Source organism: Tetrao urogallus (genome assembly GCF_951394365.1).
Source record: "Tetrao urogallus genome assembly, chromosome: 3".
Lineage (NCBI taxonomy): Eukaryota > Metazoa > Chordata > Aves > Galliformes > Phasianidae > Tetrao > Tetrao urogallus.
In genome coordinates this window covers 30,818,239-30,841,944 of record NC_136815.1, presented here as the reverse complement: position 1 = coordinate 30,841,944, position 23,706 = coordinate 30,818,239, and the positions used below count along the sequence as shown (strand labels likewise).

General features: G+C 37.7%; 1 protein-coding gene across 3 annotated transcripts; it reads left to right on the top strand.

Annotated features, from left to right (window-relative positions):
* Positions 1 to 441: 441 nt before the first annotated feature.
* TERF1 (telomeric repeat binding factor 1) lies at positions 442 to 21,801 on the top strand (the record flags this gene model as incomplete). Of its 3 annotated transcripts, XM_079533197.1 has the most annotated exons (10): positions 442 to 613; positions 4,502 to 4,597; positions 6,448 to 6,578; positions 8,094 to 8,180; positions 9,921 to 10,070; positions 12,627 to 12,748; positions 13,839 to 13,901; positions 14,019 to 14,059; positions 15,004 to 15,068; positions 21,649 to 21,801. In XM_079533197.1, 10 exons carry the CDS (start codon positions 442 to 444, stop codon positions 21,799 to 21,801), a joined length of 1,080 nt encoding a protein of 359 aa, XP_079389323.1. The 3 variants fall into 3 exon arrangements, with proteins under 3 accessions (XP_079389323.1, XP_079389324.1, XP_079389325.1); XM_079533198.1 differs by lacking the exon at positions 13,839 to 13,901; XM_079533199.1 differs by lacking the exons at positions 8,094 to 8,180; positions 9,921 to 10,070.
* Between the last annotated feature and the right edge of the window lie 1,905 nt (positions 21,802 to 23,706).

Below are 23,706 nucleotides of genomic sequence, written 5' to 3'. Positions count from 1 at the left end.
CGGACACTTGAATTCCAGCAGCTTGGTGCTTGGGAAGCCTGTTCCACCACACTCTGGTGAAGAATCTTTTCCTCATATCCAACCTGAACCTCCCCTCCGGGGGGCTCTCCTAAGAAGTCCCACAGCCAGCTCTGTGCAGACCCCAGACATTCTTCCCCCGCGCCCTGGCAGCAACTGCTCCGGTTGCGAAAGGCGCCCCCCCTCACACGGACCACGGCGCAGCACAGCCGCCACCAACGACCCCAACGGCCCCCGGAGGGCAGCGTGACGTCACCGCCAAACTACCCTCCCGCCTCCAGGATGGCTCACACAGCTTCTCTCGCCGGCGGAAGTGACGACACGAGGGCCGCGCTGATTGGCCGAGACACCGGAAAGGGGCGGAGATAGGGCGGCAGTACCGTTGGTAGGGGCGGGGGGGGAGCAGTGGCGCCCAGATTGAAAATGTCGGAGGCGAGGAGGGAGCAGGAAGGTGGTTTGGTTCCGTTCGTGCCTTCAGCGTTGGCGGAGGCTGTGGCTGCGGACTGGGTGCTGGAATTCAGCTGCTGCTGCCTGTGCCGGCATTTCGTGGAGGAGTGCGGGTCCGAGTTCAGGCGGTGGAGGGACGTGGCACAGGGTGAGGAACCGGGCCTGGGTTATGCTGTAATAATCTCCATCAGAAGACAGTCGTGGTTGTGGAGAATTTTTCAGTTGTAGCTAAACGAGATCGAAGAGGGACGTCAACTAGCCTTTTAGTGTGATGGACGGGTGTCTTCTAGATGCTCGTGTGAATGTAAGGGAAAGTCATCCTGCCCCTGCACTCAGCATGGGTGAGGCCTCACCTCGAGTACGGTGTTCAGTTTTGGGCACCCCAGTACAGAAAGGACACTGAGGTGCTGGAGCAGGCCCAAAGAAGGGCAACAAGGCTTGTGAAGGGCTTGGAGAATATGGCCTGTGAGGAGAGACTGAAGGAACTGGGGCTGTTCAGTCTGGGGAAAAGGAGGCTGAGGGGGGACCTTACTGCTCTCTTCCAATATCTGAAAGGTGACCACAGAGAGAGCGGGGTTGGTCTCTTCTCACTGGTGACAGGACAAGGGGAAATGGCCTCAAGTTGTGCCAGGGTAAGTTTAGGTTGGATATCGGGAAATGCTTCTTTACAGAAAAGGTTGTTAAGCACTGGAATAGGCTCCCCTGGGAGGTGGTTGAGTAAATAGTCAAGTAAATATGTTTTTATCTCAGATAAACAAAGGGAAATGGCCTCAAGTTGCACCAGGGGAGGTTTAAGTTGGATATCAAGAAATTTTTTTTACAGAAAACTAAGCACTGGAATGAGCTCCCCAGGGAGGTGGTGGAGTCGCTATCCCTGGATGTGTTCAAAAACTGTTTGGATGTGGTGTTCAGGGACATGATTTAGCGGAGGGTTATTAGAGTTATCATAGAGTCATAAAATCACAAGGTTGAGAATGACCTATAAGATCATCTAGTCCAACCATCTCCTCAACACCATTGCTACCACAAGCACTGAACCATATCACACAGCATGTCGTCCAGACGCCTCTTGAACACTGCAGTTAGGGTAACGTGGTTAGGTTGTAGCTGGACTTGATGATCTTTAAGGTCTTTTCCAACCTGAGCAATTTTGTGATTCTATGTGAATTTGAATGTTGCTGTCATCTTCATTCTAGAGAGCTTGAATATGTAATATGAATGCTTAGATGCCATCTTCAGTCACAGAAGCTGAGACCACAGATACCGATGGTTCAGGGTTGCTTACAAAGTTGAAGTAGGTTTAGTGGAAAGACGAATTTGTTGTTTGCTTCTTTTTTAAAAAAAAAAAAAAATACAGTTTACAGTAATTTACATATGTGTAGTCCTTGAGCTTATTTTTTGATAGAATGCTAGGAGCATCTCAAGGGATTACAGCCCAGCAAATAGACATGGAATAAAGCCTGATGGATTTGAGTGGAAAAGCATGGACATAAAATGAGGAATATTTTAAGAGTGACATTAGTTATTGTCTAGATACCAGACTTGATGAGTTTCCAGTGATTTTTTTTTTTTTTTTTTTTTTTTTTTAATATCTGTTGGCAATCATTTTCCTGAAGATACAGTGTTAGAGCTTATGGAGATTTTTTGTGGTTCATTTTCTTGACCAAAGTAAATGTGGTAGTGTAACTTAATTAAAACTTTATAAAGCACTGAATACCACAGCATGCAGTATAAATACTGTGGGGACTATTAAGGGGAGTTGATAAAGTTAAGAAATTTAAAGATAATTAAAAATAGCAGATGTAGGGTGTGCTAGATTAAATTATTTATTGTGGTTGACCTTGGGACTGTGGCTAATTATTATGAAGCCTCCTCAAGAGAGGAGGGAAGTAGAGATGCTTGCCAACACAGATGCAAGTTAGAATATCTCTCCCAAGAAGAATGGGAAGACTTTAGAAGACTGTATTGGTAGAAACAATTCATTTATTTGTGCAGAGGGCAAAGTTAGGTAGAACTAGGAACTAATAGCAAACTTGGAATGTGAGAGTTCATCTACAGAAAGAGCAGCATGCTGTGAGATTACTAAGTCAAGAGTATATTAATCTATGAAAAAAGCTAATTGCACCTATAAGATTGCATTAGAAAAGGCTTTTCTTGTGGGAATGCAAAACATCTGCATAGATCAAAATAAGATTTTACAGAAGTGGTGATTGGCTTTTAGTCAACTGAAAAAGAAGCAAGTGCAAAAGTTTAGTACAAATAAAACAAAAAGAGGAGATATTTTATTAGGAGATAATGTTTGTTTATAGCTCAGCATGCTGCCAGGTGGAAATTGGTGGGATACCTTGCTATTTAGCCTGGAGTTCAAAGGCAGCTTGGCAGGGGTATGTGCCTTGCCTACCTTATCCTGCTTCGGCAGGTCTGTTAGCAGAACTGTCTTGTTCAAGTATCTGCATGGCAAGGAGCAGGACTTCCAGAATCTCTCATGGAAACCAAGAAATATATTTAAGTGGCTGTACAGAGGGAAACAGCTTCTGCTTGAGGATACTTTGAACAAATGAGTTAATAGTAAACTGTTCTAGAATGCTTCTCTAAGCCTGTTCATCTGCATTACCTGTGAATGACTGGTGCTGTGGACCTGTTATCTATGCTGCGTAAGCAAGGTTTCTTTTCCTTTAGCTGTGAAGGAATTTAGAGTTGTGTAATGAAGACTTTGTGAAACAAACTAAAGCAGAGAATTTTTTATGTAAAATCTCATCCTTGAACTAAAGTGCCAGAGTAGGTGCAACCTAGAGGTATGTGGAGGAACAGAGAAAGCTTAAATGATCTCAAGCTACTTGCCATGTGCATCGTTTAGCTGCAGCTTTCTTTCAACTCAAGAAATTTCCAAACTCTGGCTCCATCTTCAGGATACAAGGGTAGCACCCACCTCCAATAGCGAGCTCATTATCCAGGCTCATTCTGACACTGAACTCCCTTGTTTGCTAGGGGAGATGCCTAAATTTGAGGCTATAACTACTGGTGCTGTGTCGCTATTCTAAGCAATATGCTTTATCTTATTTGTAACTTATCTAAAGCTCTTGTATAACTGTTTTCAGAAACAGAACTGCAGATGTGTTCTTTGAAACCCAAGTGACAATCTAATATCAAGAATTATATTGGGTATGAATTCAGGCTTTTTAATTAGTTTGTAAATGCATACTTTTCCATTGTTCCCTAGGAGATGACCATACAGTAATAAGCAAGTAAGCTGAGCACTTCCAAGTAAAAACAATGGTGTTGTGTCAGTGAAAACCCTGTGTGGGTGGGTTCCCATGCTGCACAATCCTGGTTCTTGCTGGGCTGACACTGGGAAATGTACACAAGCATGACCTGGACTAGGGTGCTTAGTCTTCAGCCATCTTGGACAAGTTGACCTGTTCTTCCAGGCTGGATATTGCTCTGGGCAGCCTGGTCTGGTGGTTGGTGACCCTGCACATAGCAGGGGAGGTTGAAACCAAATGATTTTTGAGGTCCTTTTCAACCCAGGCCATTCAGCAGTTCTATGATATGATTCTCCTAACCTTGTAAACCCACAATATAAATCCTTATTTCTGACTAGGCTGCTCTTGCTTTTACTGCTTTTACTGCTTTTGATCTGTCAGTTGTCACAGCAACACTGTATGTTAGCAGTTGATGTACTCATGTTGTGCTTCTGTTGCAGGGAAATCTTTTCTTGAAGCAGTTACCTGTCTCCATAGTACGCTACTGAGTAAAATAGCGTCTTACTTAAGATGACGTGGTGGTGTTCTGAGTTAATGAACACGAGCCTGTGATCGTTTTGCAACTTCTGAGTTACTGTTACAAACTGCTTCAGAGGAGTAAATTTGAATTTAAATATGATTTAAGTTCTTATATTACAGAAGAATAAGTGATAATCCCCTGAATTTAATTTGTTAGGGATCTGAGGAAGGGTTTTTAGTCTGATATTATTGTGTAGTACAATTGTAGCCACACTGTGGCAGTGCTGGAGCAAGACTGACTTTTTCTTTTCCAGCTGTTTCTAATGGCTTCTCCAAAGTAACAACACATCAGAAAAAAATGGTGTACCTCTGTCAGCTTTTGATAAGAATTGCAGATGGAAAAAGACTTGGTAAGTACTGTAGTTTATTGGTTCTGTTCTTTTCCCCTCCCATTAGCTGTTGAAGTAGATTTGTGGTGTGTGTGTGTATATATGTAGAGAGAGGTGTATTAGGCTTTTGCACAGCTTCTGCTATATGCATAAAATGACTGAATTCTCCACTGTTGGGTTGTTTGTTTCACATACATTTGCTCTATATGCTGGACAGGTATTATTACTCTGTGCTAACTGTGTGGTGTTGGAACGGTTACATGTTGTTCAAGTTGTAGGTCATCTTTTCTCAATAGTATCAGTGGAAGAAATATAGTGGGGGGGAAAAATGCCTAACCCTTAGTGAGCAATATCTGCAAGTGCAGCAAAGTGCTCTCCACACTTCACACATTTAAATCTAGAGATTAAGGCAGACTGTGCATGTGTGAACTTAGATGAGAAGAGTGATTTTCTTTTTACAGAGGGCTGCAAGACTTCCAGCCGGCAGCAAATCTTTGGCATTGTTGTTCACTGTCTTCTGTTTGGCTGAGGTCACAATGGTTTGGCCAAGCTGATTCTTTGTCCATGTTCAAGTTTTTGGGGTACTTAAGTTCTCTGCTGCCAGCTTTTTTAGGAACTTTAAAAGCAGCCTTGCAGCCATGAGCAAGGAGGAACAAAGATGTATTTTAGCTTAGCAGTACCACAAAGGCTTGTTTTCATACAATTAAAACTTGTATTATCAGGTAATAACATTTTTCTTTATTCAGTTCAACTTTAAATTTAGCATATGATGAGTTATTTTATATGTAATGATAGAAATTTCTCTGATAATACTTTAACATTGTTATTGTATGTGTCATTACGGAATATGACTTCAATGTGTTTTTATCTATCACAGTGTAGGGGACCTGTGTGGAGAGGAAGACTACATGAGCTTTGTAGTTAGTATACCAGATGTAGTCGCATGATGTATCTGGATAGCTGATGTATTTTATGGCAGCTTTCCTAATTCTTTCTTTGATTAAAATAAGGCCCAGTACATATTGGAAAAGGATAGTTTGTTTCAGATGCCAACTTTTGAGTTAAATGCTTTGGTATTACCTTAAAATAAACTCAGCGTGAAGTGCCGTGTTAACTGAAGCAATAATTAGGAAAACACTGAAGTGTGACTTCTTTCTTTTGTGTGCATGTATATATACACATCATACTACTTAAATTTTAATAATTCATGTTGTAGCTGTTTTCAAATACTTCTGCTTTTTCAGTCTTGCTTATGTAGCTGTTACCAAGTGCTTTTGCTTTTTTAGTCATGCTTAAATTATTTGCTTTCTATCTGAAAAATACTTACTATAAGGAATAAGAAAACACTGACAGAAATTATCCAATGGTGCCTTTTAAAGTAAAAATATACATGAGGCTGTAGTTGATTGAATACTTTAAGCTAAGCTGGCATTGCCACAGACAAAAGCTGACTTGTGCACTTGCTAGCATCTGGTGCATCTGTTACATTGGTGCACTCACTCATGCCCAGTGATCAGACTGGGAAACTGTAGAGTGCAGAGGGAGTGGTTATCCTGCTGGGCTGGATTTCTGTCAGAACCGGTCACTTTGATGCTGTGTGCTGGGCATTTGCACAAACCTTATTGTTGGCACAGTGACATGAGAGGATGCTTCTACTCTTCTAGTGACAGCCTTCTGTTACGCTGTCTGAATTTCCCTTGGTTTGACCTGTTGAAGAAAGGAAAGAGAATTCCTTCTGATCTTGAAAAACACCTGGAGAGAGAAACTAAAATTACTTGAGGAAAAATGAATTGAGTTTTTTCTTTGTATATATGACTTCATTGTGAATAAATAATGAATATACTTTATTTTCTATTTCTTTTCCCTCTAAGAATGCCAATTTGAAAACGATACAAGAATTTCACCTTTGGAGTCTGCTCTGTCATTTTGGACTTTACTTGAAAGAGAAGAAAGTAAACTAAATACACTTCATGAAGAAATTCGTCGCTTGATTCAAATTCAGGTCTGTGTGACTTATTCAGAACTCTTCAGCATGTAACTATTCATGCTGTTAAAACAGAACTTGAGCTATGAACAGGCTGAAGTTAATTTTAAGTTTCTTCTCTTCTTAACTATAGAGCTGTACAAGGGATCTTTTTTTGGTTCTGGTTTTCTCCACTTTGAAATACTGAAAAGCCTGTCAATTTGAAAAAATCAGATATCAGCTGAGTACTTCAAAACATTGCATCTTTATCTTTACAATGTATTTTGAGTAGCTTTAATTTTACATGAGGTTTCTTGTCTTAAAAAAAAAAAAAAAAAAAAAAAAAAAAAAGAAGAAAGTTCTCCATATTAGAGAGCTTTGGATTTCAGAGAGAAATATGTAGAAACTGACCTGTTCCTAGTAGGTATTTCTTTTTTGTTGGGTTTGTTTTTTTGAGAAGTGTATTTTAAGATGGTGTTACAGTTGGAAAGATTATTGCGGTGGAATGGAAAAAGTGACAAACAGAGAGAGAGAAAGCTCACCCATGTCCAAAGATCTAGGCTCACAGGGTGGGGGGGAACTTCACAAAGGAGGGATCTCCAGGAAAATCTCCTTCTCTAGTGGCAGTCAGCCCTTAAATGTGGTCTAGAGTGGAGCCGGGATCCACCGCTTCCAGTGACACAGGTGAATTGCCTTCACCAGTGCTCCCATGGCTGATCCAGTCCTTTCCTCAGGTGATCAATCAGTGGCTCAGGCCATGGCTCAACAGTTCCCATGCAGATTGAAATCTTTTTGTAAACAAATTCTTAACCTGCTCTGAATTATTTTTTTTAGAATTCAGACTTTCTTTGTACTTTGTATTTTTTACTGTACTGTTCCAAAACACTTGAACAGCTCTGTTTTTGCTGTTCTTCCCTAGCATGCAATAAAGATGAGTGTATGCATGCTGTTGAGCTGGAGTTAGAGAAGATAGGATAGTTCACAGTCAGACTTCTCAATAAATGATTTTTTTTTTTTTTTATTTAGAAGTGCCTACAAAATATCTGTGCTTAAACAAGGGATAATCCCAATTGTTTTGGGATTTGGTGGTGGTTTTTTTTTTTCCTTGAATAATCATCTAAAATATACATGTGTTGTAATATTACAAGTGGGCATCATTGAATTACTGAATTGAACGTGTCTTACACTTAATAAAAATGTCAAATGATCACATTACTGAGATGCATTTGTTGCACTTTAATTGCACTTTTTTTTAAGGGAAAGTTGTCAGCTGTTGTACTGTGTAAGATCTTCTCTCTGAAGGACTTTCTACTTCTTAGTAGGTAAAGGAAACTTCGCATCAATTAAGATCCTTTTAATTCTCTGGTTTTAAGCCTTTATTCATGACACTTAATATTTCCAGAACTAGCTCTAATTAGGTAATTATTAGTCATCTTGAGATGCTTCAAAATCCAGGGCTATATATTTACAAAGCTGCAGGAGTGTGACTTGTTTTCTATAGAATTTCAGATCAAATGTTTCAGCATACCTTGAAGATGTAACTTTTGATTGTAGGTTGTAGCAGTCTATATGGAAAAAGGATATTATAAGCAGGCTGCTGAAGTTCTTGATAGGCTATTCACAGACACAGAATCACATAAGGTAAGAACTTGCTTCATTTACGCTTGTTTTTGTTTGCTTGCATTAGAGGAAAAGAGAGAAGAACAGTTTCCCAAAGGTAGCAAATACTACCTGCATAGCTTCATCCTTTGTGCAGTCACTTCCACAGATGTGGCAGCTGTCAGTACAAAAGAATATTTGGACATAGGGGAACAATAGGAATAACAGGTGACTTGTGGGAGTGAAGCAACTCCTCCTAGATGCAGATATTCTCTACTGTGGGTAGCAACACTCCAAACGACATCTTTCCCACTCTGATTCTGGGAAAGTGATACTGCAGGTTTTTTTTCCAAGCTAAAGACCGTATAAGCATGCTGGTAGAGAAATGAAAGAGTCCACTGCTCTAATTGGGCTGCTGACCTTTTCTGAGCCACTGCAGTGTGCTTTATCTGGCTTCTCCATTGATTAATTAGCATTGTAGAGGTTGAAACATCAGAAGGAAAGAAAGGTCATTGGCATCCGTAACATAGAGGGAATGTTTTTATGCCTCTATCTGGAACTGCTAACATCTGTGTATGATTACCTCTTGGTTTGATGTTCACTGCTTCATGAAGATGTGAATCTTATGTGCATATCAGTTCAAAATAATAGGTAATGCACACACCTGAATTTGCTGAAAACAGTAAGTGTACTAGAAGTGATGATTTCAGCAACCTATAGACTACTGCGGTAATGGGGATGGCTTCTAGGAGGTTGAAAAACATGGAGGGGGGGAAGAAAAGAAAAAATAGATTGTATATAGGCTTATGGGATTTAACTTTTATTTTGAGTGAGTGTAGTGCTTATGCAGGTCCTTCTTTACTTGTATTCCATTACTTAGCTGAAAAAACTTTTGACAACCTCCTGTTTTCCACCCCTTATCCCCCCACCTTGTAATATCTATGTGTCATAAACTGCTGAAACAGGAGGATCTCTGGTATTTTATGGAGACAGAAAGTGATGCTTTTTAGTATGCTACACTGAGGAAAACAGTGTAGAGAGGAAAAAGTGGAAGAAGACCAACACTGCAGACAAAAAGAAAAAAGAGTGATAGCAGTTCTAGATCTTCCTCTGGTATATCAGCATAAATGCCTATAAATACCTTATAAATAGTAGTATGTGTATAATTTACTCTTCAGAAACCTTTCTTTCAGAAGATTGAGCTGTTTTGGAAATGTAGGTTGTAGTAATAGTATTCGAGTTCATAAACAAGTGCAGCCTGAATAAATACGTTACTTATTGTCTGTATTGGTCTCTGTAGGATTCAGGGTGGTTTGTGGATGAGTGTGAGGTGATTAATTACAGGTGATTTTGTCTTTAATGCTACTATGCTAAATAGCCCTCTTCCTGATTACTGTAGACTCCTTTCTGTAGCAGTTTGTGTAAGGAGCAAATAAGAAAAGAAACCCAATAATGAGAGCTCTTCTGGGCAAACGTTCTGCTCCATTGACTGTACTGCTTTCAGTCTTATTTGAAAAGGAAATGAAAATGTGCATCTCTGGAAAGTTGTACTTACTGCTCATTGAACATATAATCAGAGTATGCTCCAGGTGTTCAGTTTAGCCCACTGTAGAATCCTTTCAAACTGTATCATGAATTTGTTTAGGTATATTCAGAGAACTGCATAATCATCTGGTTTAGCTTTGTCTATCTCCTGTTTATCATAGATGCTAAGATAACTGCAAGACAAATTTTTAGTTTGTCATATATAGCTGTGCTTTTTTTTTTTTTTTTTTTTTTTAGCCTTTAAGGATGAAGCTGGCAGCCATAGTCAAAAGCAAGGATCCATATGTTCCCCTTCTCCAGAGCTTCAGTTACAATCTTTTGTTAAGTAAAGTCAAGTCTTACGTTGAACTTTTCCTGAAAGAAAATGGAACTAACTTCTTACTACAGGTAAGTGAAAGCTATTTTGGAAACTCTTTTTTCAAAAGAGGTACGTGATGATAAGATGAAATAGATGCATACTTTCAAGGAAGCTGTTTAGACTGTATTCAGTTATTACCTTAGATGAAAGAGAAGCCTTATCTTTTTATGAAACATTTTATTAATTAAAAAAAATTAAGGTTGAATGTTTAAGAGAATGTAGGAATAAAACTCTTCTAAAATACTTCAAATTTGTCGTCCATAGTTGTCTTGATTAGCAAAGTAATTTGGAGGGTAAAAAGGCTGGGGCTGCCACTAGGACCTGTTCTAATCCTGGACAGATAATACAATTGTTTTGCCTTATTTAGGTCCTAGGAATTATAGTAAAACGGAAAGATCAAGACCTCTTAATTTGTTTAAAAGTTTGGAATGTCAGTGGATTTAGAGATGAAAGGCTATTGCTGCTTCTTCCTGTAAGATTTTCTTTATTCACAAACGATCTTGCTCAAAAATGATTTAAAGTTGGCAAGAACAGCATTCCTCCAGCAGTTCATCTTCAGGAGGATTGTAAAGAATTTCTCATATGTTTACTTGCTGTAGAAGAGTATTGAGTTGCTCAATTACAAAAGCACAAACATCTAAAGGTAATAAGAGGTAAACTTTAAAGTAAACAAGCTAGAAGTTCCTTTAGGGTTTTCATTTTATTATCAGAAATGGACTAGGCAATCTCTCAAATGTATTCAGAGTAATACAAGCAATACTTTCAAAGTCTTGCTGTGCTTTCAGTTCTCAAGTTTATTTTTTCAAAGCTGTATCTTTGAGCCTAAGAGACAGACTCGGGGATGCTAGGGAAGGCTCCAGAACTCCACAGTAACATACCTAGACCTTCTTTCTGTGTACACATCCTTCCTAGTGTCTGTGCCATTGTGGTCGTCTTCTCAAGTCTTCTTAATTTTCCCTGAATTACCTGGGATATGAAGGAGGCTAGAGGAGTGAAGATTACACTTGGCTGAACAATATGAGTAACTGTTTTCCAGCACTGTACAACAGAAAAATACCCTAACGTTAACTATTTGTGTCTGTCTGCTTTTTGGTGCTTCATGAGGAAATTCAAAAAGGTCTGTTACTAGGCTGTCTTGTGGGCTGCTGTTTCCAGCTTACTGTCAAGCTTGGAATCTGCAAATTTGCAGCTACTACTGTTAATTTTTTTTTTTTTTTTAACCTGTAAGTTTCTTGAAATTAAACTAAGAAGAGTGTGCAGATACTGCAATGCTGAAAAAAGACCAGCCAGCTAAGGTCACTCAGGAAATAGTTTTAAATTTTACTGTGTAATAACTTCTAGTATTCTTTCAAAATAATTAGACTTAGGGACAAATCTGAAAGCTACTGTTACTTTTTAAAGTATGTTTATTTAACTTCATGTGGTCTTCTCTGCTAATTTATTTGTTTAGAAACTCATCCTCACTTCTTGACTGTGGTTGAGGATTGTGAAATATACAGAAGACAGACCTTTTGAAAATTAACAAAAAAACATTCTTGGGAATATAGAGAGGTTCTACAGGTTACTGTGAAGGAAAAGTTAAGATTTCCAGAGAATTGAAAGTTGGTCTGACAAGAAATTACAGGAGGCAAAAGCATACTTTGAAAGAGTGAATAATTGAAAGCAACAGGCTAAGGAGAAAGTTTACATCAGGCTTGCAGTGAATTTGTTGACTGACTTGTTTTGACTAATAATATTTAAGCATTGTGAAGCAGATGCTTTGGATTGGATAGATGGTGTTAGATAGAATGCAGTTTGCTGTGCTTAGTACTGATGGTGCACAACTAGGATTTTTAGGTCATTTGACCTGCAAGTGTGCCTCTAAGATAGTAGAGAAGAAAGTCAGCACCAAAGTGACCTGAATGACATCATGTGCACTAAGCTTGTTGGTTTTGTTTAGGTGTTATTTATTATAGCAAGTAGATGAGAGGAACCTGGTAATGAGAGGAGTAAGCATGAATCTTACAATGCCTTGAAGTCTGTAGCGTTCCTTTCTCCACTTGGGAAATGAGGAGAAATCATCTTAGTTTGTGGCTAAAAGGCTTTAGGCAGTATGTTAAATGTCTTTTTCTGAATGTGGGAAAATTATTTTGCAAGCTAAAAGTCTGAGATGCATCTTTTGAAAGTTTGTAGGTATTTTTGATCTTGATACACTCTGAAGTGAGTAGAATTATATGAACTTGTGAGGGCTGTCAGTTTCTGGTTTGTGCTCTAAAAAGGTAAATTTTAGAGTATCTTGCTAAGATTGAGGCTGCAAATACAATGTTTCACGCTATCTGTATGTTCTGTTACTGTGCAAACATTCGTTGTATTTCTCTGTGTATGTCCAGATGTTACTTGTACCTATTACTAAACCTTGATTTACTGGCTGGTGAATGTTTTATGGATCTCAACTTGCCTCATTACAATTGTTTTTAAACTAATTATTGGTAATACCTCTTGAAGGGTCTGCAAAATATGCACTGTTAGAACTAATGCAGGCTACACTGCCATTATTTAAGTTCTGGCTGATTATAATTGTGAAACATGAATTCCGTTTCTCACAGGCAGCTACAAAGCAAGTGGAATCTAAAGGAGGGGAACTAAGCGTGTTGCAAAACAAAACCTTGAATGTCAAAGAAGAGAGAGAAAATCAAGAGAGAGAAAATCATTTGGAAGCAAAACAAAGGTTTGTATTTAGCAATATATTACTGAGGGATATGCTTGGATAGTAATTTGAAATTTGTTGAACTACAAGTAGGTAGAAGGAAGGACATTTAAATTCCGAATCGCTTTCCAACAGAAAATGAACTACAAATGCATTCTCTATTTTTAAGTATTGGCTTTTCTGTGGTTGTTACTCTTGGCATTTACATCAAATACTTTGATATTAAGTACTTATTCAAAATACACATTTCTCAGTTTAAACAGCTGTCAGTCTTGTATAACAACAAAAATATTGAAATACTTCAAATATTTTCTTTTCAAAGGAGCTCAATCAAGACTAGTTCTTAATTTCAGGCTATAGGTTGTGTGGAAAAGAAGGCAGGGAAAAAGAATTTCTCTTTTTCAACTAAATGTAGGATTCACATGTTTAACAGTTCTAGTGTTAAGGTAAATATGTAGCTTTTTTGATAAAGCATAAAGCATGACTAGCAATATGAAGTTTCAAAACAATTAGATTCTTTTCTAAGAAATACTGGGGGACCTCAAAGCCTGGTTTTCTTTTTCTTTTTCCCCCTTTCCCTCTGACTTGAATTTGAACAAGGTAATATTCTAGGTTTATCACCATTTGTTCTTCCATGGAGAATGAACTGTGGGCTTTAGTCACGGTAGAGTTTCTTTCTGCAGATTTATACCTAGAATTCTTAGCATCATTTTGTTGAGAAAATGACTGGCGCAGATGGAGTGTACAGCCAGACACATAAGGTATTTTTGGAAGGAGAGGTCCTGACACAATTATATCTGAAAGAGATATGGGAATATTTGTCAAAAACTGACAGTAACAATTCTTATTTTGTAGAAAGAGTAAGATATTAAAAAAAAAAAAAAAAAAAAAGTAGGTACTTAAATTTTAAGAAGTTACTTCATGGAGTAAGTTCCATGTTTTTCGAGGTCTTCAGTATTAACTAGTGGTAGTTCTGGGTATAAAGGGATTTATGCAATTAGTGTTGGTCTACTGCTGTTTTTGTAGAGAAGTCTTTGGTTTTTATTTCATTTAAGTCTTGTTGATTCACTTGAATGACAAGTTGCTGTTTAGGAAATTATTTTTATTTAAGACTTACAGAAGAGCTGTGGAGTACTACAGATTGGCTAACTGGAGACATAACATCCCTAATAAGGTTTTTAAAAAAAAAAAAAAAAAAACTTTTAGGAATTGGCTTTAGACTTAGATATTTAATGGTTTTTCTTGTATTTTTTTTTCTTGCATTTTTATTGTTGTTCTGTGTTCTTTGCAGGCCTTTTTCAAAAGAGAGATGCAGAACAAGCAATGTTCAGAGTGAGTGTTAGCTATTTTTTTTTTTTTTTTTTTACACTTTGAAAACAAAGTCACAGCAGACATTTTTCCAGACCATTTGTTGGCTCAGTGACTGCTGTCCGATGTGACTGGTTTCACGTAAGAATGATTATGGTGAAAACTCTTAATTACTGTATGCAGTTTCTACACAAATTCATGCTTGGTGGTTGCCTCATTTAGAAAACTGAAATGATTTAAAGTTCCCTGGTAACTCATTTTGCAAAATCATTCACGTCGTTTTTTTTTTCTGGTATGCTTTGTTTCTTGTTAGCTTGTTCTACTAGGATTCTGGTATTCTGTAGGGAACATAGCTGCCAGACTAGTTAAAAGACTTATCTCTTTGGCTTATGACCTAGATAAGTGAAGGAAGGAGCTAAAGAGGCTGGCTGACTGACTGGAGGAACAAATGATAGTGTAAAATGCAGTTAGGATGCTTCTGAATAGTCCTGGTTCCAGTTTTAAAAAACTTTAAATCATGGATTATGTAACATAAGTTCTGAAAATCATTAGCACCTTGTTACCAAAGAGGGAATGGGTATACAAAGTAGCGATCAGAAATATAGAAACTAATTACAATTCTCTCTACCTGAACTGAGAGAGTTAGGGTAAAAATATTTTTTTTACAGGTGTGAAATAAGTTTCTTTATTATGTACAGTATTTACCTAATTGCTTAAAATAACTCTTGTGAGGTCTGTTGCATATGAAGTACAGTCACTTTCCTTGACAAACTATATAGTCCTTGGACTAAGATGTGATTTGTGTGTATGAACATATTTTTAAATACACTCATACAGTAACACTGAAATTTTCTCACTCTTCCTAAGCATACTGAAACAGTACACTGTGTCTCAGAATTGTTAAAATGGAGAACTACTACTTCACTGTTGACTGCTTATTGGTCGGATATATATTTGTTGTTTTCTAGGGCTGAAGGTCTTGAAAAATGTAGAAGAACATGGAAATGATTTGCCTTGTGGCCGAAGAAGACAGGTTTGTAATGCTTTCTAATCCAAATGGTGTTGGAATGAGTTCGTAGTGCAGTAGAATCTTTTTCCAGCTGTAATAGACTGAACTTTGACAATGCCTGCAATTAAGCTTCTTCATGTTATTCAAGCTGCGCTGTAGTCTAAGTTTGCATTCCTATCTTTTTTTTTTTTTAAAAAAAAAAAGCATTTCTGTTGCAGTCTCTATTAATATTATTGCTCATGAGACTTAAATTTGTTGATATATGTTACTAAAGCTAAGCCTGACTCTTCTTAAACATGTTTTTTTTTGTAAAGTAGTAAATGTACGAGTTTTATAAACAATGATGGAAGTATTTGAGTTAAAGAATCCGTTATGTCTCTTGCTCATAAGGCTTTGAACATCAAAGGATGTCTTCCAATATGGAAGCTTAATGGAGACTTTGTAATTTTGTAATTCATAGAATCACAGAATCATGGAAAGCTCAGGTTAGAAAAGACTTCAAAGATCATAAAGTCCAACCACAGCCTAACCATACTACTCTAACTCTATCAACCCTCCACTAAATCATGTCCCTGAGCACCACATCCAAACATTTTCTAAGCACATCCAGGGATGGTGATTCAACCATCTCCCTGGGGCGCCCATTCCAGTGCTTAACTTTCTGTAAAGATGCTTTTTTCTGATATCCAACCTAAACCTCCCCTGGTGCAACTTGAGGCCGTTTCCCTTTGTTCATCTGAGGTAAAAACATATTTACTTGAGAAACTATTTTAATTATTGTAAATGAAGTGAGAGGCTTTTCATAATTTACGTTTCAAATAGTCCTTGAAATTCCCTTCATGGATAAGCCTACTTCTTTGCATTACTTGCAAATAGTTGTTAAATCCAGTAATGCTGTAATTCCACAGATGAAAAGTACAGGTAGAAGTGAATTTGAAGTTGATTTTTCTTCTAGGAATGAACTACAAACTGATCTTGTGTATAGCCATTTTTTCTTAGGATAAAGTGATAAAGCATTTGAGTTAAATTAATACTAAATTGATTCCTCTGAAAAGTATCTCTTTAGAAATAATATGGAGTCTTTCTACTGACAATTTGCAATGTTATCATATGTCCAATTTTAGTGCAAGTTATTTCATTCTTCTGTTCATTTTGACACGTCATTTTTCATACAGGAATGGGGAATATGCTTATACTGTTTTTTTCAGACTCCTTTGTGAGGAGAGTTGTGCTTATTCCTTGCTTTCTTAAGGATTTTTAGTGGCTTAATCTTCAATTGTATGCTTTTCTCAAGATGGTTGAGGTCCTAATGGGAACTATTGAAGAATGATACTGCCATATGTTTTTAGAGGTTGCTGGAGGCCCCTGCTACATGAAAACACAACTTTTCATTTTCTCACGAATCTTAGGAATACTTAAGTCACTGTAAGATTCCTTAGCAGTTTGAAATACAGCTAATGCCCTTTTTTTAAAAAAAAAAAAAAAAAAAAACTATTTTCACATAATTTGTCTGTTGTACTCAAAAGCATGATTTTTTTTCCTACATAATACTTAAATATTGTCAGCTAGTTGCTGACAAGCATGCATTCATCAATCTTGTTAGCAATATCAAGTTTGAAACTAATTGGACAACAGACACAGAATTAATGGCAGCTCTATAGTCAGCTACAGACCTAGGGCTTGTGGACAAATCTCACTAGGAAAAAAACCACACTATTCTTTACTATTATGAATGCAGCATTATTAGAAACATGAAGTTATAGAAACTTACAGAAAAGGACAACTTGTTCTAGATTTTATTTTTTCAAAATTGTTTCTCTCAACAACTTTAAAATATATATATAGGCATTTGCTTTCTGCCTGATACTTACGTCTGTTAACATCAGCAAGGGCTCTTAGATTGTATAGAAAGTAATGATAATGGCTTTATTAATGATAACTGCACTTCTGCTTAGTTGTTTGCATTATATAAGGTTGTCCCCATGCTTGAAAGAATGCTATGGATTGTGAGTGTCAGAGCTGTTGACTTCTAAAACTTCCTTTTCCATCCAGTTCCTCTTTCAATGTTGGCATTGTTTGCTCTTGTTTTGTAAATAGCATTTCATTGCAGTGATTCAGTGCCTGTTTTCAGCCTTTCATTGCTGTTTTCAGTTAGCTGTAAACAACAGTCTGATGGAAGGAAATGTGTTTTTTTTTTCCTAAAATAAACTCCTATGGTCTGCAAGCGTCAAAGAATTTAGGGAGCCCTTTGTTCTCAACTTATCTTGTATATGCATGGCCAGTCCTTTATGTTGTCTAAAATGAGTCCGAAAAAAAATTTTGTCTGAAAAATCTGGGTTTTCATAATTTAGTCTAAATTACATAGAGAAAAATCAACATATCTAAACTTCAGTGGAAAAATTGCAGAACAAAGTAGAGTCCCAGGATGCACAAAGGGAAACAAATTACTAGCATAAAACTGACTGAAGAAATGTCAAGATCTGGTATACTGAGTACATGTGCATGATCTATCCAGCTAGAAGTGATCTGCAACTTAGAGGAGGATGCTGTACATATTCTAGTACTCCTCCCCTGAATTAATATAGGTTGTTTTGAACTATTCCACATCTATTCTTGTTTTTATTTTCTGTTAATGTCTTTTTTTTTTTTTTTCTTTCAGTTTTTCCTAGCGCTAAAAACCGTTTTGGTATTTTTAGATAATGCTGTAAGCATAATAGTAAAGAATCACTTTTCCCATCCTGTAAGGAGTATGTAAGCATAGTCCTGTGAAAAGTTGCAGTTTCTCCAGGTCCTGCTTACTACAGAACTGTTTAAGGATATTTGGAGCATCTGCCTCCTACAGCAGTTCCTGCCTGAGGTTGCTGGAGCCCAGCCTGGTGCACCCAGGGATGTGGGGTTTCTGCACAAGCTGAAGCATATAGGTGCTGTGTTCCTATGCAGTTCAAGCAGTAGTAAAGCTGAGTCTTCTGTCCCAGATGCAGGCATTGATGTGGCCAGTCACACAGATCACCTCAGGCACAGCCATCAGCAATGCTCACATAGGGAAGACCCACACAAAAGCCCCTTCTTCAGCTGGCAGAGTAGTTTACTTGTGAAAGTGCACACACTGGTGACTTCCCCCAACTACTTGTATGGCCCTTCTGTCAGCCTTGTACACCTGCCTGAGTCCTGTTATGTGCTTCATGGATCGTTTGTTTTTCTTGCTGGAACAGACTGATGCACCAAACACAGCACTTGTGCACTTGTCCTACTGGTGTTTCACACTTGAGTTGCATCTCTTCATGAAAAAGGCAAACCATGCTCTGTGCTATGTGCTTTTCTGGCTGTCCTTTAAAAAGCTTTACTTAATCTCTCAGGAAGGTAAAAATGATAAAACTCATGGCTTGAGATGAAGACAGTTTAATAAGTAAAGCAAAGCTGCACGCAAGCAAAGCAAAATTGGGAATTCATTAACTACTTGTTAGCAGATGTCTGGTTATTTCCAGGAAAGCAGATGTCATCAGGTCTAGCTGTTTTTTAGGAAGAAAATGATACTATCTCCTTTTCTTTCTTTTGCTCAGTTTTTATTGCTGAGCATGGCATCATAAGGTATGGTCATTTAAGGTATGGTCATTTGGGGTCACCTGTCCTGGCTGTGTTCCCTCCCATCTTCTTGTGCATTCTCATGCTTTGTTCACTAGAGGGCAGCATGAGAAGCAGGAAAGACCAACATTGATGTGTTATTAATACTGTTTTTGTCACGAATCCTAAGCATAGCACCATATCATCTACTACAAATAAAGCCAACTCTGTCCCACAAAATCAATACTGTTGCACAACCTACTCTTCACCAAACCTAGTAGATAAGCAGAATACAGTGAACAGGAATAGCAATTTAAATTCTTCAGGAAAGGGGGCTCTAGAAAATACGTATTTGTAAAAGCATCCAACTCTTTGCTAATTAAATTGTGCTGACTGTGGGACTGTTAGTTGCACGTGCTTGGTGACTAATGAGACCTGCAGATGCCAGAGACATTAACTATTTTTCTTCTAAGTATCTAAGTAAGCACTGCAATCATTGAGTCACACTCATGCTTTTGATCACTAGTCTGTGTAAACTTCATAGTGCTCTTCTGAGGTGAACTATTGACTGCTTTTGCTTTTTCAGTGCAACTCCAAAATATGACACTGGTGAAATGCAAAAATAAGAGACCTTCATGGTTAGTTTTTTTAGGACTTATGGTCATGATATGTACAAACACATGCAGATTGGATCATCGTGTATTTTGTGGAAGTCCATTAACTAGAATTAGACTTTTAGTGTGGAAGGCAATGGTACTTGCAGAAATGCCAGTGTGAGGTCAGTGAAAATTGACCTTTTGTATTCTTTTGTAACGTCTGCGGTTCATGAGACCATCAGGAGCAGCAGGATTCCTCCAGTGAAAGAAAGACAAATTAAGAGAGATTGATTAAATGGAACATCTACAGAATTCTCTATACATCTCAACTCAATCTCATTAATGTTTTTGAGTTAATGCTTTTTTCTGTAAGTTTGTTTTTTGTTTCTTCAAAATTTATTTCCCAAAATCTGGAAAGCATGTTGGGAAATGCCATTTCAAACAGAAATTAATTCTTACTTTTTAGATGTATTTTTTCCTAACCAGTTCTCCCACAGGGGGATTCTGTTATCTTTGTAGAAATGATATACAGTTTGATTTGCCTGAGGGGATGTACACTGGTATGATTGTGTCTTTGTTTTGGCTGAGATAAGAGTTAAATTTATTCACAGTAGCAGAATGATGCATGTTTTGGATTCAGAAAAATAGTACTGATAACGTACTGATGCTTTGATTGTTGCTAAGCAGTACTTACTCTAAGTAAGGACTTCTTGGATTCTCACACCTCCCTGCCAGAATGGAGCTGGGAGGAGATAGAACCAGGACAGGTGACCTGAACTGGCCCCAAGGATATTCCTTGTATGACATCATGCTGAATAATAGAACTGGGGAATTGGCTGAGGGGACAGCCACTGCTTGATCTGTATGGGCGTTGGTCCTTGAATACCAAGTAATTGCCTGTGCATCACTTGTTTTCGTGTGTATATGTGTAAAACTATTATTTTTTTTCCCTTCCATTTCTGCCTTATTATAAACTGCTTTTGTCATAATCCAGAAATTCGACTGTTTTCCAGTTCTCCAAGTTACTTTAGGGGCAAGGGGGTAAATGGCTTTATGGTACTTAGCTGCTTGCCAGGTTAAACCACAACAAAAGCAGGTGGAGACATGTGGAGGATCATATTGTGGCAGAATATATTTTTTTCTAAATAATTTCATTAAAGTTGTGAATTGATATTTTGGAGCGAAAAAATGACTATATATAATTAGAGTAAAAATGCACAGGTTAAAAATAGCACATTGTGTATGATCTATGATCTTTTTATTACATGCATGCTTTTTTCTAATAAAGCTACAATTAAAATAATATCATATTTTTAAAAAATCAAGGTCTAGACTTTAGTTTTCTTTTATGTCCACTCCTAAAATTGTATTGAGATGTTTGTATTGAGAACTGAGGAATAACTGCTACACTGGAGAACTTCAGCAGAAGGAATTGCTCACAAATATGTAACTGCAAGTAATTTTCTCTCCTTTTATGAGACAAAGGGCCTCCCTTACAGATTAAGAAGCTTGGAGATAGTGACAGTGAGATATAAGCAGCAGGCTCAATAAATGATCAAAAATCACAGAATTGCAGGGGTTGGAAAGGACCTCTAGTGACCATCGAGTTCAACCCCCCTGGCTGAAGCATGTACCGTACAATAGGTCACACAGGTAGGCATCCAGCTGGGCCTTGACATAGACATTCTCATAGAAGGAGACTCCACCACCTTTTTGGGCAGTAACTGGTGCTCTGTCACCCTTACCATGAAGAAGTTCTTCTGCATGTTAGTATGGAACATCCTATGTTCAAGCTTTATGCCTTTGCTCCTTGTCCTATTGCTGTGCACCACTGAGAAGAGTGTGGCCTCCTCCATTTGCTTCTCACCAAAAGGGAGATTTAAGTATTTAGCTGTTAGCTGAGAATAGGGCTGCTCTATCAGCCTATGTATGATTTTGCTTCTATCAGCATTTTAACTGTTGGGATTTTTTTCCTTAACCACACTAAAATTTCACTGTTGTTGATAAGCAGCATCTTGATTCTCAGTTTTGAGGCTAATGTATCGCAAAATACTTTCTCTTGTGACGTGCTAGGATCAAGCTAAAGTTTCTTGCAGCTTAGTTAGCCGTAAAATAAAATTCTGCAAGGCACTTCTGGAACAAAGCCAAACTTTACCCACTGTCTTCTTTCCTTTTGTAACATGAAATTTGAAGCATTTTTTTTTTTTTTAAGTGATGCCTGCTACTGCCTTGTAATGCTTCTGTTGTAACCTTTTGTGTTGTACTTAGTGTCAAGTCATCGTGCTTAAAGGAAGTCAAAATGAGCCTATTGACAGCTAACATATCTGTATTGCGTAATGACCAGGCAACTATGGAAATACCTGCTTTCATGTTTACTGTACGTTTAGTTCTTACACCAGTATCTTTCTCCGTTCATATATCCTGTATTTTCTCTATTCTTCCCCTAGCCATGGACTTATGAAGAAGATAAGAAACTGAAATCAGGAGTAAGGGAGTTTGGAGTGGGCAATTGGACTAAAATTCTGATCCATGGTGACTTCAACAACCGAACTAGTGTCATGTTGAAAGATCGGTGGAGAACACTGTGCAAGATCAAATAAGGATACTTTGGACATAGCATTGGATTATTCTTGTGCTTTCTCTACATAAGGAGCCAGTCTAGCTGTTCAGAATGATGAATTTATAGTCTCAAGAGTGTCCAAAAACATTGTCTGAAAACATGAAAAAGGTGTAATAAAGTCTGGCCTTCTGTCTGCATGCAAGAGGTAGGTTAATTTATGCAACGTGGAAAGGCTTAGGGTGATTACATAGGTAGGAGTCTTAAGTGGCAACATATTGACTTTATAGTTGCTCTTAATAAAAGTGCTCTGTGTTTTTGAAGGGTTTTATCAGTGCAAGGTTTTATATGCAGTCAGATAGAACTCTATTATTTTGTTTTCTATTATAGCCTATACTAATCTGATTTACTTCACTTTGAACTTTTGGTCTGACTTGTCATCTCTTTCAGCAAGTTATACAAAAAATAAGTACGTGTCATCATTGCTAATTTAACAAATTACATTTTTAACTTCAGAAAAAAAGGAATGTCCACATACATTTATATTTACAAGTAGTAAAAGTGCTACATGTGTACTGGAGACAAAAATGGGAACTTCTTTTATTTTTGAATCAAGCTTAAGTTCTAGGAAATAACTTTGACATTATTTATGTTGGCATAATAACAGTTCTTATAACAGTTCTTAACATCTCTTGATTGTCTTATGCCACCTACCTTGTCTTGGGAAGTTGCATTATTCTAGACCAGCAGAAAAGGGAAAGCTCCTTTCCTGAGCAGCCCAGACAGGACTCAGCAGTGTTAGCACAGGCCATGAAACATGTTTCATCTGTGCTCTGTTGTCTCTGCACTGTTAGCAAGCAAAGACACCCTCTTCTGGTTAGCTACCCACAGTTGATCACTGTAAACGTTCTGCTCGTGAGAGGCTCTGAGATGTTTCAGATTGTATGGAAGACAATCCCAGAACCTCAAAAAACACACATGCTTTCCACTATTGTACTGGTGTGAATCTAGATACCAGGTATTGTAGCATTCTTACAGGGCTTCTTGCATTAAGATTAAATAGTGATGTACCATTACAAAGGTTTGTCCTGTTCTGAATGCATACAGGACCTAAAACAGATCACCTTCCTAATTCCTGCCAACTGATGCAGTGTTTCTTCTTACAGCTGTGGCAAGCAGTTGCTGTAAGGTTCCACAGAGATATGCCATGTCTTAACAGTAAACTTTCTCAGCCTTAATGCATCATTTTTTTTCTGTAAACGTGGTGAATCTCAGAAGCTTGATAAAATACAGTTTACGTATTTCAGCAAAGAATACTAGAATAGTTGTAAATCGGCAATTCAAAACAAAACTCAAATCACAGCACGTGTGTGTTAAGTGAGAAAGCCTGCAGTATGTAGTTACTTCAATGCCATGACAATAATTCAACACGAATAAGTAACAAAACAAGGATTAGAGCTATGTACATAGCAGCCTTGCCTGTGTTCTAATCTTGCTCATTTCTATATTAATCATTGCACATCTAGCAGGTTTAACTAGTAGTAAGTGATTTTTCTGACTGTCAGCTAAAACTCTAGTTATGATTGTTCATTCCTGTATGTAAGATTGTTGTTGTTGTAGCTTGCTAATTGCTGTAATACAATCCTACTCAAGGCAGTTTACAATAAATTACTGTTCATTAAGAAAATGAGTCTCCTCAAGACTTAGTTTATTTATGGAAGTCTTGTTTAGGTTTGTCTGCCATAAAATTCACACTGTATGCTAGTGATGTGAAGTTCTTAGCAAGGCTACTTCATTAACAACACTGACAAGTCTCACATTTTTATGAGGGTGGCTAAGCAGGGAAGCTGTAAGGTAGAGAAAGAAATACTTACGCATTCATACTGTAAACCACTGTCCAGATGATACTGGGAAGGAACAAAGGATCTAAACTGAAGTCTGGTTTTAG